This window comes from Megascapheus bottae, chromosome 13 (assembly GCF_031878675.1).
Source record: "Megascapheus bottae isolate mThoBot1 chromosome 13, mThoBot2.hap1, whole genome shotgun sequence".
Lineage (NCBI taxonomy): Eukaryota > Metazoa > Chordata > Mammalia > Rodentia > Geomyidae > Megascapheus > Megascapheus bottae.
In genome coordinates, this window is record NC_143521.1 from 15,312,966 (window position 1) to 15,331,920 (window position 18,955).

The window sequence follows — 18,955 nt, forward strand, 5'->3', positions numbered from 1 at the left end:
CATCCCTAGGATACTTTATATGAAAATTACCTCAGTTTCATAACAAACAGTTCTATGAATCACCAAATAAAATTCACATACATACACTTAGTGTGTTTTTGTAATTGGTTTGTGTTTGAGATGAAATCTAGTTTTATTGCCTAAGCTGGACATGAACTCAGCCTAAGCTACTGTGACTACAAGAATTGCTCAAAACATCCAGATTGTTTTCTTGGGCTTTTTCCCTCCCTCCCTCCCTCCCTTCCTTCCTTTGCTTCCCTCCCTTAATTCCTCCCCCTATCCTTTTCTGTCTCTTTGGTTGGGGGAGGGGGTGGGGCATGGGATGGGATGTCAAAACTGACAACTTTGTGAATGCTAACTACAGGCTCTACCACTGAGGTGTATCTCCAACACCAGGCTCTGTCACTTTCAGTAGCTCTCTGATCTGCTTCTTTAACTTTTCTTCCTAATTATATTTCATATATCCCCTTTCTCCTTCCCTCATTCCCTCCCTCCAATAAACCACAGACAGGCTACCCACCACTCATGCAAAAATGTTCCTTACCCACTTCAGAGTGGTGACCACATTCTCAGAACCAGAACTTTGTCAATGATCTGATTTCTGTGCTGAGGTTGACCAAACACCCAAAGTTTCTCCATGAGCCACAGCCCAGATGTCATGCAGAGTGAAGTAGAATGTAAAATTGCCACAAGTATTTTAAATAATTCAGCAAGTAGCTGCCAAAGTTCAGGTTATCTGCTGTAGAATGGATCATGGTGACCTTTCCAAAGACATTGACTAAAATTCTATTCAATGAACACAGTTTTCTTTACTTTTCCCTCCTGAAACCTTTTCTAACATATTGGAACTTGTTTCATTTTCCTTCTATTAAATCTTTGCATATGATGAATATCTGATTCTGCAAAACTCATATATAGATTTTTACTAAAGCAGCCCACAATCTAGGCACTAAATACAATCCGAAGATTTCAAAATAAGTAACATTGAAAAGTACTGAAAAGAAGTATAGTCTTTCTTCCCCTCAAGTTGGGATCTAAAATAGCTTTTCATCTTCCTCAAACACAAAGGCTCCCTGTCTTACTTATACAAGTCAGTAGTCTTTTATTTTGCAAATTGTTGTCCTACTTTTAAGTATAGCAAACATAACATAGAATTACTAAAAACCAAGGCTATTGTTATAACAATAGTAGTAACAGGTACTTATTGTAATCCAGTGATTTGGGAACCCAGTCTCCATTTTATTATCATACCATTCTCTTCTACATAGGTTTACAACCAGTACAAGAGGGCAATAAGAAACTTGAAAGCTAAGTCAGCCAAAGAAAGATTTCCTAAGACATCTGTACATTTTCAGGTCCCAATTCAGCTTTTTGTACCTTAGGAACAGGATAAAACAATTTAATTTTTGTCAACCTCAGCATCCTTGCTGAGATTCCTTACAGAATTTTCTGTAAAAACTAAACAGCACGACAACTAGGTTGTCCTGTGTGTTTACAAAGAGTCGATGAGATATCCTCTTAAGGGAATCAGTGACATGCAGCGGGCACTCACTTGAGACTATCAGGGGATGGAGCAGAGAGAAAATGGGGCAATGTTAGCCAAAATGCACAACTTCTATACATTGCTTTGGTGGTGATGAACGTGTTAGTTTGATTGTGACATTATTACACAACGTAGGTGCATATCAAATCATCATACTGGACACTTTAATATGTTCAATTTTTACTTGGCAATTAATATCATAAAACAAAAAAAAGAAAGGCCTTTCATTTTCTTCCCTTCCTCCCACTACAAGTTCATGGCCTTCTTCCTTCTTTTATGTTTTTGTCCTGATTGTGCGGAATGGAGGTGGAGACCAATGGAGTGCCAAGATCTCGGCCATCAACTTTTACTTCTGCTATAATTACACATAAAATTTCAAATTCAGTATGGCACATAAATGGGCAAGTCCACAGACGACGGGCTCATAAAAGACAGAAGACCATTGACCTTTACTGCTTAGACAGGACTAAGCATAGAACAAAGGACAAACTAATAAAAAAAATGGATAACTTCTGATAAGTTATTTTTTTAATCTGTCAAAAAGAAATTATAAACAAACTTAAAAAGCTAACGACAAACCAATAAAATGTTCAACTTTTGTGAGTGGGAGTGTGGGGGATGGGGTGGTGTGCATGTGAGTGTGCCAATCAAGCCTAGGGCTTGAATTCAGGGCCCTGGGAGCTGTCCCTGAGCTTTCTGGGTTCAAGATCAGTACTGTATCACTTGATCCACAGCTTCAGTTCTGGCTTTTAATGGCTAATCAGAGATAAGAGTCTCTTAAGCTTTCCTGCCTGGGCTGGCTTCTAACCACAATCTTCAGATCTCAGCCTCCTGAGTAGCTAGGATCACAGGCGTGAGCCACTGGTGGCTAGCTAAACTGTGCAACTTTTATTAGTTTGAAGTAGAAAACCTATAAGCAATAAGGAAAGGCAAATTTTCCAACAGAAATAATGACCATAAGCTTCTACATTCAACTGTATTAATTGCATAGAAATATTCATTTAAAATTGGTTAACATTTCTTTAAAATGAGAAGTGGGAAGTTTAAAATTCATAGTATCCAGCACTGATGGAGGTACAGGGAAAGGCACTCCGCATAGTCAAAGCTCCTCCCCATTGAGCCTGGAGGACTCACAGACAGGAGAGACTAACCAAGGTAGACACACCTGAAAACACGGCATGTCCATAAACTCCATCACTGGGTCCATCACTAGACACAGGCCAATAGTCAGTGTTAGTTTCTTTAGGATAGATGTTAAAGCATCAGCACTCCAAAATCTTTAGATGCATTAACCTACTAATTTCACTTTTTACAAGTTTTCATCTAAAGAAAATTACCCAAACGATTTAAATATAAGAAAATTCATCTTGAGCCGGGCGCTGTGGCTCATGCCTGTAATTCTAGCTACTCTTGATCTGAGGATCAAGATTCAAAGCCAGCCTGGGCACAAAAGGACCTGAGACTCTTATCTCCAATAAACCTCTAGAAAAACACGAAGTGGGGCTTGGCTCAAGGATAGGGCAGTAGCCTTGAGCTGATGAGCTCAGGGACAACATCCAGGCCAGAGTTCAAGCCCCATGACCCAAAGAAAGAAAGATAGAAGAAAGAAAGAGAGAAAGAAAAGAAAAGAAAATCCATCTTGGTTTTTTATAGTAGAATTGGGAACATTTTAGTAAAAACTGAGAAGCTGCCCAAATGCCTATTATTAAAAAGTAATGTTCTGGCCGGGAGTTTGGCCTAGTGGTTAAAGTGCTTGCCTAGCATGCATGAAGACCCAGGTTTGATTCCTTGGTACCACATACGTAGAAAAAAGCTGGAAGTGGTGCTGAGGCTCAAGTGGTAGAGCTCTAGTCTTGAGAAAGTCCAAGGACAGTGCTCAGGCCCTCAGCTCAAGCCCAGGACTGGCAAAAAAAAAAAAAAAGTAATGTTCTCCAAAGGTTTGCTAGGGAACTATTAAAACTATAATGCATTAACAAAGGACATAAACTACATAATTCCCATTACATTTAAAAAGCATATCTCTGTGCATCATCCGTCTCCATGCCTATTTCCTCTCTCTTTCCTGCTATGCACATCTCCCCACAGAGCAAAGAAAATATCAAAAAAGCTGTCAGAGTATTGAGATTAATTGTGGATGTTTTTTTCTGCTTGTTTACTTTTCTATTTTCCAAATTTTCATCAATAAAATACTTTGATTTTACCATCACAAAATAAACTATATACAATATCAATAAACATCATCTAGTCATAACTGTATGAACAACCTGGAGTGAACTTTGTTTTTACCAAAGGAAATGACTTCTAACCATGTGGACATTTAGTTCATTAAAACAAACCAGTACGTGTAGGATTTTTTTAACTAAGCAGTTGTACAAAGAGGTTACAATTCCATAAGTCAGGTTATAAATACAATACTTCTTGGTAAAGTCATATCTTCCATCCTTCTCTCAGCTCTCCCGTCCTTACCCTCAGAGCACTTACTTTTGCTACTACCGAACAACACAAATAGTTATTTATAAAATATCAGTAATTGTACCACCTTTCACACAGAGACCACAAAAATCAACTATAATAACAACCTGCCGATCATCAAGGGTTTTTCATCTGTAAAATGAAAGGGCTGTGTTAGTGAAGCTCTTCATTTCCTTCCGGCTCTGTGATCACCTAACTCAAGAGACAGAAAATTAAGCGGTGGATTCTTTCTTCACGATAAGCTTGAGACTCATGAGACTAACAGAACATTTAGGAGGGAGACTCCACTGTGTGATGTCAAGACACAGAGGCAGCTCCAGATGGTGAAGCAAGAGAAGAAAATCACTCCCTCAGTTCCTCTTTAGGAAACAAGTCACTTGGTCCCCTCCCTTTTCATTTCATACTGAGGGCCATACACTTTCTTCACCAGAGTGTACTGAAGATTAATAATGTATGCGAGTCACCCAGCTGAGAGATAAAGGGGTTCAGTACCTGATGAACTTTATTTATACTTTATTAATACTTATGGAAATGATTTTCATGTTGTTCTCCATTTCTGTGCACTAAAGCATCATTGCTTCTTTTTGTGAAAATCCCGGGTTTGAACTCAGGGCCTGAGTAGTCTCCTTTAGCATTTTGGCATAGTATGAATCCTATTGAAGAGGGGAGGAAGGAGGAAGAACACTACTCATTTTGCCCATCCATGAGGTTAAAAGGAGAATTAATTTATGTGTGATGGAAGAAATGAAAATTGAATTTGGCTTTGTTCTTTAAAAAGTAGCAAATATAAAAAATAGCAAATATAATTATAATTGCATTGAGCCTGGCACTCCACCAATTGAGTCACACCTCCATTTCTGGCTTTTTGCTCATTAATTGGAGGTAAAAGTCTCACGGACTTTTTTGCCTGGGCTAACCACAATCCTCAGTTCTCAGCCTCCTGAGTAGATAGGATTAAAGATACAAGCCATTGGTGTCCAGCTCAAAAAGCTTATTCTTAGTAAGCACTATGGCAGCAAGAAGAGTTCTAGAAAATCAAGGACTAATGGATGCATAAAGTGATGTTCCCACAAGACCCAGTTACAGTTGTGCCACCTTAACCTCATTAATATCCTTTAGAGAACATATGAGATTTTGAAACTAGGCAAATGCAAATTCTGCAGACAACATCTTAAATATTATTTCCCTGCATATTCAACTAAGAAGTTAGCTTAAGAGTTGACATGAGTTCAAAAGAAAGATAAGGTCATAAAACATTTGCCTGGCTTACTTGACAGAACAAGTTTTTTTAATTCATATAATTTGTTCCGCTTACAAAGTTATAAAGCCAGAATACTAAATATCTGGAAATGTTCACTGCCTATTACAATTATATTTGCTACTTTTCAGAGAACAGGGGTGAATTCAATATTCCTTTTTTCCATCACACACAAATTAGTTCTCCTTTTAACCTCACGATGGGCAAAATGAGTAGTTCTTCCTCCTTCCTCCTTCCTCCTTTCTTCAATTGGCTTCCTGCAAACCAATGCCTGTCATCCTTTGCTTTCAGAGAATCATCAGATACTATCTTCTGAGGCTTTATTTTATCCTGTGCCGGGTTTCAATTCGTGAAGAAAACACACACACACACACACACACACACACACACACACACACGGATTTAACACTGCTTTCCCCTCCCTTTCCTGAATTGTTTGGGGAGGGCAGGAAGAAATCAGCAGAAAGCTGACTGATTGGCAAGGTTGATCCATAGGCCCTAACAATTCCCCCAAATCCTGGCCATCGTAAACCCATGGAGCATGCCCAAAGAACCTGGGAGTCACTCAAAAGGTTCACATTTTCCTCACTTGTGGACACCTATGGAAGCTCACTGTGCCTTGCTGAAATGCCAGTTGGGTAAGATGCTTCCTTGTGTGGACACAGAGGCAGCCTCTATTGAGGCTCAGCATTTCACTCAAGGGTGGCTATCTTGGGCAGTTCAGAGACACAACCCATCCTTGACTCGCCATGGCCAGAATCATGTCTGCTTGGGAGCAGTGTTAACTCAGTTGCTTCCCTCCCAGCTATCCTAAAGTCTCTGTTAAGTGTGTTCCCTAGGGCCAAGATTTCACTTCAGACAACCACATCGGAGTTCTTGAAACACCAGGCTCTCTCATAGCTTCTGGAAGAGTCTCCATGACCTGTTCTGTGGAACACAAGCCAGAGGCCAAAGAGAGAGGCTTATCCTATTCATCAGGAGAGGAAAGTGTGCTGGATACTGCTTTCCAGACAAGATGAAAGAACAAAAAGGAAAAGACTGTAGGAAACAGAAGGAGAAGGAAAAAAGAAAAGAAAAAAACCTAGTAGATAGAAGTGACAAGTCCAGGCTCAGGCCAAACCAAACAAGTCTTTACCCAGCTTGAGAAAGCGAATAGTATCAGGAAGAACGTGGAGAGAATCTAGAGGATGAGGAAAAGGTAGGGAAGGAAAAACAGGAAGATAACCCATTCAACTTAAAACTTAAACACTAAGATTAGAATCATGTCATCTGAAAAAAAAATCAATCTCCAGCTATATTTGAGATTTTCCCTAAAGCCTACAGCTTTCAGAATTCATCTGTTTTCACTGTTACATCAGGTGCCAGAAATACAATTATAACATTTTCAGAGGGAATGAAATTTGGAAGTGCATAAGGGAATACAATGCATGGGCCTGTTCTTATGTAGTTTTGAGCTTTCTGCGTGAGGGACTACTGCAAAAGAGGCAGGAAGAAAGACAAGCTAAAGGAGCCCATTAAAGAGCTGTGATTTTAGAAACGCCCTGCCATGCCTGTAATCCTAGCTACCTTTGGGATGCTGAAATTGGAAGCATCAAGGTTTCAAGCCAGCCCAGGCAGAAAAGTCTACAAGACCCTTTCTCTGACTAGAGCAGCATGCACCTATCATTCCAGCTATGACAGAAAGCTGAAAATAAATGGTTCATGGTAAATTTAGGTGCGTTCAGCAGGAAAAAATGACTTTATCTTACAAACAACCACAGCAAAAATAAAAATGTTAGAGGTGTGGTTCAGAAGCAGAGCACTTGTCTAGCAAGTGCTAGGCCCTGAATACAAATCCCAGCAATAAGAGAAGAGAAGGGAAGGGAAAGGGGAAGGGGAAGGGGCAGTGGAAGGGGAAGGAGAAAGGAAAGGGGAAAGGGGAAAGAGGGAAAGGGAAAGAGGGAAAGAGGGGGAAGGGGAGATGGTGGGGGAGGGGGAGAGGGAGAGGGAGAGGGAGGGGGAGAGGGAGGGGGAGAGGGATCACTGGTTAGCAGCCAATATGTCAACCAATTGAGTACATTGAAAAAGGATAGAACATATTTATGAATCGCCGGAGTCTTCACTCATCTATGTTTATTGAGCACCTACCTTGGGGAAAGTTTAGTTGTGATTGCCAGATTAGCTAAGAGAACAAGGAAAATTAATATAAAAATGCTAAAATTATAGTCATTGTTCCCAGATACACTAAACCAAAATAGACCTGCCCATGTGCACAAATATAATACAAAAACGAAATGGTTACTGTCATTTGGAGTGGTCCATGGACTTATGGAATTCTAAACACATTATGTTCCTGGTACCAAATCCTTTTGAGATGTTTGGGTATTTTTCCAGATTCAGGCCTTATTTTGGCTACAAGTATTTGTTCACTTGAGAGATTCAGAATGATGTTTTTACCTGGAGCCATACACCTATCCAAATCATTATGAACTGGCCTCATTTCCATCAGCATGCAGCCCTGTATCAACTTCCGATTCCATCAGAATCCTAGGGGGACAGTGAAGGTGACACTATGCTACAGGACCTAGCCTGATAGAGCATCATGTGGTAACTGGTGGGGTGAAGACCTTCCCAGGGTAGATCCTGCTTGGGTGTTTTTCAGCAGTACATTGTGCAGAACTGAAAGAGTAGCTTCCTCGTGTCATAGGAAACTGTGGCTCCAGTAAAGTGATCTTGTCCCACGAGAACATGAGTACTGTAGTCACTGAGTTTGAGATGCTCACACTGAATAGCAGCCTGGAGAGGGCATATCAAATCCAACTAACCTATCCTCTCCTTCCTGAATGGATGGAAACAGTGTATTAGGGAAAGTTTTGTTTCAGGTAGGAGATGAGGCTGGAATCAAAGAGTAGCTCTCCATTGAATTCCACTTTTCCTGGTACCACAAGGTAACGTATAAGTATGAATGAAGCTGAATTATTTTTATAATGTCTCCTATAAAATTTGCAATGGTCACTTTCAAATTAGTATTTAGTATCTCTGAATTAATCCGAAAGGATGTAGAATGAAAAAAAATTAAAACTTCAGGATATGAAGGTACATAAACATTTTATCCCTAGGGAAAATCTGGTCATACCTGCAGATATTTCCAGTTATCATGATTAAAGTTGCTACTAGTATCATGAAGGTTGGAGGCCAGGGATACTTCTGAACATCATACAGTGCACTGGACAGATTAAACAAAGCCTGAAATATTGATTGCACTGACATTGAGAAACTGGATCCCATTGGAAAGAGCCATGAATTATTAGTCAACAGGTCAGAGTTGCAGGCAAAGTAATTTCACTTCTTAGTCACATGACATTTGCAAGTGCCTTATGCTCTTCACAATTCGATCGTTTCATCTTTAACATGGGAATAATGTCATCTGCTCTCCTTACCAGCTCAGAGTTGTTTATAACTACCAAATAAAAACTCTGTAGAATACAAAAGAAGGTGGCGTATTTATTATTCAACAGTACAGTTTCTTCAACATTGCCATTCTCAGGCTACTCTTTATACAGACACAAATTCAATCTATAAATGTTTATGTAGAGCCAGTGGAATAAGTAAGACAGTTTCTATCTTATTCAAGAAACTTAAATGCTCAGAGAAAGTGGATGAGTTCCAAGTCCTCTACTGTTCAGGAAAAGACAAGACTTCTCTTGTCATGCCAGCTTTAGCCTCCAGCCTCATCCTGTGAACAATCCACAGACACAGAATGAGACTTAGGTCACAGAACACCTACCTTGTACATTTTCCCCTCATGATGGCAAAATCCAGAAGTCCTGGAGACACACTCTGGACAGCACTGGTTAGCAGCTATCTGAAGCACTTCTCCCTGAGCATTGAAAAGCAGCTCAGTGTAAAACAACAGAAAACAAAATGCCCCATGATTTATCTAGACCACAGTATCTTAGATTCACTAAGTCACATGAATTTCCAGAAGACTGATAGATAATAAAGTAGCAAAAATGATTCTTTCTGAAAAATTACAAAAGTAATTTCTATTTAAAAACACTACATCTTTTCTGCAAGTGATAAATTAAAACTGATGAACTGTTTTCATTAGAAATGTTCCACATATGAAAAGCAGTCAGAGTGAGAAAAGAACTATATTTCCATAAGGGTGTTATTTTCTTCTGTTGGAAGAAAATTCTTGTGTATGTGGCAGAGGGTATGGGGGAGGGACGCCGGGAGAAGAAAGGATAGGTTCCAACCTGGCAGTCCTCAGCTATCTCAGTAAAGCTTAACACAGCAAGCAGAGAGGAGCTGACATTCTTAGTGTTCATCTCCACCGAAGAAGCAGGGTAGCAAGATACAGAGGACAAGAATTTGAAAGACAAGGTTTAGACAGGAATTAGCACTGTTTTGTAATTGCCATTTTTTTTTGTCAGTCATGGGACTTAAACCCTGGGCCTAGACATTGTCCCTGAGCTCTTCCACTTAAGGCTACCACCCTACTCTTTAAGCCACAGCGCCACTCAGTTTTCTGGTGGTTACCTGGAGATAAGAGTCTCATGGACTTTAGTGCCCAGGCTGGCTTTGTATTGTGATCCTCAGATCTCAGACTCCTGAGTAGCTACGATTACAGGTGTGAGTCACTGTGCCTGGCTTGTAATTGCCCATTATTGATGCTATCCAAAGAATAGGTTAGTAGATCACTGAAGATCTAATATGAACTGTTATATGCTAACTAATAACTCATTTGCCACTGTGAACAGTCTGATTTTTTAATTTTTTTAAGGGTTTGAGAGAACAGGTCAGTGGTAGAGCACTTACTAGCATGTGCAAGGCACAGGATTTGATCCTAAACATGCATATATATGAATACACATATTAGTGTGCCTATGAATGCTTACTTTATTAATTTTGCTTGTTTCCATTTAAAAAACAGTATATCTACAGAAGAATTTTCAGTTCACCACCCATGAGAATGGCTAGAAAAGAAGCCTAAAATTGTACAGCTGTTATTCTACTACACAGACCAAATACACCAATACCAGTCATCAGCAACTTGTTATCTTCTTGAGAAGGATTTAAATTTATACAAAATAAGATTTTATACATTACCAGGCAACGCAACATAATGACTCTTCAAAAGAGTGCCCTCTGAACCCAAAGGGGGAAAAAAACCCACACTTTAATTTCCACCAAGATGGCAACAGAAAGTACATTAGCATAAGTCCCACTAAAAATTCCATGCAGGTAGGAAATGAGATAATCCAGTTGTTTACACTCTATCCTGGCAGGCAGAAAGCAAGGAATCAAGGCAGGTAGAATGGAAAACTTCAAGATACAGTATATACCTGTAAATTACTTTTTTTGTTTATTACATAAATTTTCAGATTTAGTGCTCAGAAAACTTGACTCGGTAATATATCTTATTTGTGTCAGTGGAGAGAGGGAGAGGATGTTCCCAAGTTGGGTCTATCTGTTGAACTTGAGTATATGATGGGGATGAGCTAAAGGAGTAACAAAGGATGTTGCAGGCAGGTGACTATAGAATGAGGTAGGCAGGTACCTAGAGAATGAGAAGTAGAGAATTCTCGATACCTAACCATACATGGTTAGCCCTGCAGGGGTTGGTGAGCTGTAGAGTGCTTAGAACACACAGCCTACTTGTCCTTCCAAGCTTTGCATAGAACATCAGAAAGTGGCTGCAGACACAAGAGCTAGCAATACACACTGCAAGGTACCTATATAACTAGCAATTGCAATATGATAATTTGATTCTGGCCAATACTTATGGAGCGCTCTGAATAATGTGAGCAAGTAGTTACCCCAACAGATGCCTATTTTATCTTTTTTCCTCCCAATGATAGGGCTTGAACTCCGCCTGGGTGCTGTCCCTGAGCTCTTTAGCTCAAGGCTATCACCCTACCCCTTTAGGTACAGCAACACTTCCAGTTTTCTAGTGGTTAACTGGAGATAAGAGTCTCATAGACTTTAGTGCCAGGTCTGGCTTTGAACCACTATCCTCAGATCGTACCCTTCTGAGTAGCTAGGATTACAGGTGTGAGCCATCACAACTAGCCTGACTGCTTTTGTCTATATGCCTATCCGTATGATAAAAATTTCATTTATAAATTTGGCACAAGAGGAGATTAACAATATTAGCTAATAAGCAAAACCAGTATAATATGTGGGAATATGTATGTACGTATGTGTGCATGTATATGTGTGATCATTCTCCTCCCCTCTCAAAACACCCTACTATATCAATTTGAAGAATCCCAACATTCTTTTTTTCTATACTAAGCCTAAACTTTTCATTTTTTTTATTTAAAGAAGTACTTTATGGCTTCTTTTTGGCATACCTGAGTTTCTAACATCACTACTCTTTGGCTTTAAACTAATTATCATGTAAAACAAGAGTAACAAAGACAAGCATTGCCATAGGGAGATCTGATAACCAAGATGGCACTAAGTGAGCAATAGGAAGGTAGCATAAACAGAAAGATGACTCAAGTGTCAGCAGAATAGAGTAAAAGAGTGCGAGATCTTATCACATGACTCAAAAGTCTCACAATTTAAAACATGAATTATTTACTTAGACAATTTTCCAATTAATATTTTCTGACTGTGGTTGACAAACGAAAACAGTGCATAAGGGGGAAATAGAATACTAAGTATCTAGACTCATCTGTGTGTTCATGAATAACAAGTGGGTACATTCCTAAGCGATTTATATTGTTGTGTGTGCTCGTAAGTAACATATATTCATCATATGTAGTTTAATTCTCACAATTATACTACGTAAAGACTATTTCTTAGTCACTCATACCCACTTGTAGATGCCTAAGCATCTGGATATTTTGGTTTCTTTTCTACCATGTATTAGTCATCAATCTAGAAAAATTCAATGTCCACAAAAGGGACCAGTCCTACATTCTATCCTTGTATATTCTTGACTATCTACCTCATCTTCGCCTTCATTCTCTTGAGCAGCCTGGAGAGATGGTCGCCCTCAGGACCCATTCATACTCTATAAATTGCTATTGCTAGAACTTTCGACTCTCTGAGCCTGAGCCTTTTAGTTTAACTCATTCACTCTGCTCCCACCACTGATATCTTTTGGAGGGATCTGTGAACACTTCTTTCCCTGGCAGGGACTCAGCCCTCTGTTTTCCACATTCCTATTGATGTTAGCACTAACACCCGTCACTTCCCACATTTCTATTCACTCTCTTCATTAGCATAAGTCCTAGATATCTAAAAATTCAAGTTCTGGATCTCTCCTTCCACTGGTTTGTCCTCTCACATTGAACAACGCGAACTGTTGGGAATACCTCCTGCACACATTTTTCCTGCCCCTGTTCAATCCCTTTCTTCCCTCAGATCCTAAAATTCTCCACTCTCACCTTCCCAATGGCATTTAAAAGTCTTCACAAACAAGAATGGGAGAAAAACCTGTACACAAAACCATTGGAAGTCATATGCAGTCTATATCACAACACACAACTATCACTGAAGTATGAAAGCAGCTAAGATAATACTAAACAAATGAGTTCAATAAAACTTAACTTATGGATATTGGACAATTATTTCATATACTATTCACAAAATATTCATCCTGGGGTTTTGTCAATCACTTCTTATTGTGTGGTCTGATTTTTGGGGGGGAATGTGGGAAGGGACAGGCCTCCACTATGCAGCTCAGGCTGACCTAGAAATCTTTTTCCTCTGGACTCAGCCTCTCAAGTTCTGGGATTGAGAGTGTGTACCAGCACACTCAGCTAAAAAACAATCTTAGTTCAAGGGCCATACAAAAATAAGTGGCAGGCCAGATTTAGTTTATTGACAGATGGTATAAAATAAGTTTAGATGTGTGTTCCCTTGATGGATTAAGATGTTGAATACTTATGCAGGTTTTGGCAGGCCATTTATGTTTCTTCATTAAAAAGTTTCCATTCAGTTCATTTGAATTGTTTGCTATTTTGCTGTTTAAAATTTTAGTTATTTTTTATGTATTCTGGATATCAATCCCCTGTGGAGTGAATAACCAGCAAAGATTTTCTCCTATTCTATGGAAATGTCCAAATGAAGACTTTGGAAAATATATGCTAAATTAAAAAGAAATAGATAGTTTGGCTTAATCAATGAAAGCTACATCTTGTACCACTTAATTCAGGGATGTTTTGTGGTACAAAAAGTATTCATGTGATGTGGAGAAGGGTTCGTGATTCTCACACTACCATTCAGATTAACAAACCAAGTAAGAAATTTTTAGGGGTATTTATGACAGAATATCAGCAAATTTAAACATGTTTGTACTCCCATTACTCTTCTCAATATTATTACCAGGTAGAAATTTAGAAACTCTATTACAAAATACAGTTTCACTCTAATGTTAAAAAGAAAAAAAAAACACCAGAACTTGACATTATAAAAGTTCAAGATTAATTATTTGGATAAAGGAAAGACATTAAAAAAATAAATTATGCTTATAAAACAGAATGGTTTTTAAAGGAAAAATAGGTCTTTTTAGGGAATTTAAAATGTTTTACACTAAAAGAAATGAACTTCTTTTCTGTGTGTACCATTCCTGGAACTTGAAAACAAGAGCTAGGCGCTATCCCTGAGCTTGTATGCTCAAAAGCTAGTGTGCTTTACTACTTTGAGCTACAGCTCTACTTCTGACTTTTTGGTTAATTGGAAAAAAGAGTCTCGTGGGCCTTCCTGACCAGGCTGGCTTTGAACTAAGATTCTCAGACATCAGGCTCCTGAATAGATAGGATTACAGATATGAGCCACTAGTGTCCAATCTTATTTTTTTTTAATTTTTAAAAACTAGATTGGCTTTAAAAAGAAAAAAAATCATCTAGGAAACAAATTATTCTAACAGACTGAAAGCATAAAATGTGTTTTCTAACTTTTAGAAAAAAAAAATAACAGAACACATTTAACACAGGAAAAAGAGAAAGTATTGTCCACAAACTTGGTCAAGGACAAGTCAAGCTTTCTCCCTTTCTCTACAGAACCCACTGGTTGCATGGTAAGAACCAACCCCAGCAGCAGACTCAAGTGCTCATATTCAAATAGTCAGTACTGGCATTCTGTCCACTCAATGATGTGTAAATGTCATGGCTGTTTCAATAGCTTTGGCATTGATCAGACTCAGTGTAAAAATCTCTGAGCAGCATTTGTTATGTATACAAACCAAAAATTGTGAACAGCTTCTTTAAATCCCCAGATTCAGCTTTTCCACCTGTAAAGTGGGACAAAGGTACTCTCTATCATGCTATGTGAAACAAATAATAATATTTTGCCAAGTTTTGGCTCCAGAATAAATGATCATTAAATGAAAACTAAGACTTTCCTAGTTTTAAATAAAAAATTTTACTGTATTTTATAAAGCTTCCAATTTAAGATTTGGATAAATGCTAGAAATAGATAAATCAAAAAATATCTTGACCTGCTGCTGACCTAACTAATGCATTCAGAATACCATACCTTTTCAAAGGTACACTGAGGGTTCCTGCAAACAACAGGTTTGCAGATGACTGTATTGCCATGGCAACGGCAGTTCTGGCATGAATCGGGCTTCCAAACTGTGGCATCCTGAAAAGAAGCATAAACTGCGTTAAACACGATGAGTCAAGGTCTGAACTCACAAAAGCAGCATCTGCAATGACCCCATCTCCTGAACAATTAAAAGGCAAAGGAAAGTCACACACACCACACACAGCACTGCTTGAACACTGATAAAACCCCAAGCGGCAAAAAAAGCAGTATAATCCATTTCACAAAGTCAACCCACGTAGTCAAAGACAAGGGCATTCAGCAGAGAGCTGTCAATACCCAGAGTAAAACCCATCAATTGGCCTGAAACCTCAAGAGGACATATCAATGCTCCCTGCTTTGAAGTTTCATTTTGCTGTTAACTAGCTGAGACCATCTGAGCAGGTTTAAAGGCAAATCACACTTTAACTAGCACTAACCAGCATCCCAAAGGCAAGTATTTCCACTAGGTACAACAAGCACTGTTGATTGGACTCTACATCTCTCTGCAGCTACATGTGCTAACACTCAACAGAGAAGAGAAAGAATTAAGTAATGCTAGTTTTTAAAGAAGATCCACCAACATCGCTGCATGGAGTGGCTACAATGTGCACAGCTGCATGCTGGACATATCAAGTCCTAATGAAGCCACCATCCCTAAGGCTCTGACAAATTATTCTGAATCCTGAACAGAAGGGAATCCGATAAACGCATATTGATAATATTGTGTCGTTACTCAATAAATTGGAAAGGAAAATAATGTCAAGAACAGAAAGTGAATCTGTATTTAATTAAACGTCTCTGTGACTTCTTTCCTATTTCTCACCTTCCATCATATTAAATCCTGATTTTGATGGGGCACACTTTAACCTATAGCCCAGCTCATTCCACAGACACCTGTGTCTCGCCATTGAAAAGTTGCACTGATGACTTTGCATTGAAATCATAAGGATATTACGGGCTGCACTGCAATCCACTTCTCCAGCCATTCCCTCATGCATCTTCCTACTCTACTTCTTAGCTTCACAATAGTCATGGATGCTGTTTAACACAGATTTAATCATCGCACCCCTGTAAGAATGCTATCTTAGTTATTCTCTGGTTTAGAAGTAATATGTAGCTCACATTTACCTCCAACTACAAACCCTATAACCTGGCCTTCCCCTATTTTCCTGAGCTTGTAGAATTGCATAGTTCTGAGACTTCCATCCATCTATAACAATTTTGTGGAGATACGTGGCTGGTCCCTCTTATCTGGTCTCCTATTTCATTCTCCTTTTTAAATCTTTTCCCTGTCCTGTGCTGCAAAGCAGAATCATCCTCTAAGCTTCCATCTTTCGGAACAGTTTCTAACCACTAGCCTCCACTTGGATATAGCTTCAGTCTTCCATTACTCCATCATGCTCTGAGCATGTTCTGCCATGCCTTATTGTGCTCATTAAGTGTCTGTTATCCTTGCCAAACCAAACTATAAGCTCCCTACAATATGAACTGTCCTTGGCCTGGCACATGGTAGATGCTTACAAGAACAAGCATTAATATATCCTAAGTTCTTTGGAAAAGGATTTTTTCCTCCTTTTTAAAGTTTTGAATCCTGTTTTCCCATGGTCGACTGACCAAAAGTGCCACTAAGTACTTTAAGGAGAAGCATGAGAATCTTCCAACCTCCCTAAGAGTCATCAGAACACCAGTACTGCCATGAGCATAGGTGGTTGGAAAACTTACAGATGGCAACAGGTGCTTTCACGCATGATGGCAGAAATCAAATGTGACAGTTAATTTCATTTGCCAACTGGCTAGGCTACAGTACCCACTTATTTGCTCAAATATTATTCTATACATTTCTGTCAAGGTACAAACTGTCCCTGCCTTACAATTTTTTGACTTTGGCACAGACAAAAGATACACAAACAGGAGAAATTGTATGTTGACTTTTGGACTCTTTCTTAAAATTAGCAATATGTACTACGGTTAGCAATATGTCATCTATATTAACAAGCACCAGCTTCCAATCCACCACCTGAACACAAAGGTAAACACCAGTACTCCACAGCGGCCACTGTTGCTAGGATGGGAAAAGTGTGCATCTTCAATTTATGATGGATCAGGATATAACTCCATGGAAAACTAAAGGATGTATCTGCATTTTCTTATTGAGACTGACATGTACCATTAGCTGACTTATAAGTAATGGAACTATTCTCCATAACGTGAGTGGGGGTTTCACCCTATCAGATGACTGCTCCAGTTTCGTTTTCCTAGAAAGGAGAGGATGTTGCCTCCAGACTATAACACAGAAACACTATTTTAAGCTTTCAGTCTGCTGATCTGTCTTATGAATTGTGTACTTGCCACTTCCAACAGTTTCATGACTATGTCTTCAAAATCAATCTATCTCTATAGCTCTGTGTATCTCTCCCTCTGTGTCTGTCTCTCCATCTTGTCTGTCAGTCTGTCTCTCTCTCTTATTGTCTGTCTCATAAGTTGTTTCTCTGAAGAGTCATGCCAGCATTGGTATAGATTTATATTGGTATATACAACATTCCCAAGCAAAAAGTTAAGTCATTGTTCTTCTAGGTTGAGAAAATAAAAATTCACAACCTCTTAGGTAATATGCTTCAACAACAAGAAATTTTCCAAAGTCTTTTAGGCAATATAAAATATATTTGAAGTGAAATTACACTTCTACCATCTGACTTACAATTCCTCAATCAAAGCAAATGAGTATGTAAATCTGGATTGGAATGGTTTTGGTTTTCTTCTTATTGTTATAGGTCATTCTTCAAAATTGGCAATATGTGACAAGTACAATCCACACTTAACCCAAAGAGCAATGATAGGAAGGAGAGGAAAACCAAATTTCATTTCCAGGCATAATGTAATATGTTTCCGGCTGATTGTAAGAAAACCATGTCCGTTTCAGAATAAAAAGTAAATAAAAATGAGAATTCCACAAAGCCAGTAGCTATCGTTTATCGATTGTGTGTCTCACCGATTACCCTCGAAGCAGGACATGTTGATCGCAGGGTTCATGCAGGGACAGCAGAAGGGTGTGTTCCCCACTGCCTGCCATTATCTGGGAAGCCTGGGAAAGCAGGGAATGTCACACATTGTACCAAGCACTTGCCTGCCTGACAGCCCTATGAAATTAGCACTATTGCTATTACTCATTGTTCAATTTGCCCAATTACCAATTTTCTTGTAATTTCTAACAAGTCAGGCTCTGGAAATCTTAGGTCCCATTAAACCTGGATTTGGGTCCTGCAGCCACCATTTACTATCTATCTGCTTTTGAACTGCAGTACCTGTGCTCAGGTTTCCACATCTGAGAAAGAAAGAGACTAACTTAACAGAGAAGCAGTTACTAAAAGACTCACATGAGATGCCATATTTCAAGATATGTAAAAGTGAGCCGGGAGTTTGGCCTAGTAGTAGAGTACTTGCCTAGCATGCACAAAGACCAGGTTCGATTCCTTGGTACCACATATACATAGAAAAAGTCAGAAATCATGGTGTGGCTCAAGTGGTACAGCTCTAGCCTTGAGAAAGCCCAAGGACAGTGCTCAGGCCCTAAGTTCAAGGCCCAGGACTGGCAAAAAAAAAAAAAAGATATGTAAAGTGTCTGGCAGATACTATGAGATCATTAAGTGTACTTTTTTCTCAAACACTTCCTGTTATGTTACAGGCATTCAGCAGGTATCTTCAAATGCTGCATTTTCTCAAAGTAAATACAGCCCAGGAAGAACCTTGATACTTCCATTCTTTTCCTACAGTTTCTTTTTTTTTTTAATCTTAATTTTTATCATCATAGAATCAGATTGCAGGGTAGATGAGCACTCCCTGAATGCAGTTTTTGGGAAAACATTTGAAAATGTAAGCAAGGCATTGGTACCTAGGATTTAAAACTAGTAGATGCGATTTAAATCCAATTTGGGAGGTAAACAGTCAAACCACCCCCTGGCTTTTTGCTGCAGAGTAAAGTCAAGCTTTCTTCTTGCTCCTCCTCACCTTGTGTCTGCTTAACTTGAGTACTGTGATACCTCTGGATAATCTATAAGGTCCTTTTCTGCTCTGGCAAGCAGGCTTTGAGGTAGGCTATGGGTCCTTGGCCTTGAAAGTATCCTGTAACATTGCACATTTCACTTTTCTTAGATAACAAC

The 18,955-nt window shown here is 39.0% G+C and overlaps 1 protein-coding gene across 1 annotated transcript in view; it reads right to left on the reverse strand.

Moving 5' to 3' along the window:
* Positions 1–15,784, reverse strand: part of Fras1 (Fraser extracellular matrix complex subunit 1) — a 272,346-nt gene extending 256,562 nt beyond the window's left edge. The window contains exons 1-3 of the mRNA XM_090343975.1: positions 15,622–15,784; positions 14,748–14,872; positions 9,040–9,132 (exon numbers count right to left, since the gene is read on the reverse strand). Of these exons, the coding sequence (XP_090200101.1) occupies positions 9,040–9,132; positions 14,748–14,872; positions 15,622–15,784 (381 nt within the window). The remainder of the gene's footprint in view (positions 1–9,039; positions 9,133–14,747; positions 14,873–15,621) is intronic.
* Positions 15,785–18,955: the final 3,171 nt, after the last annotated feature.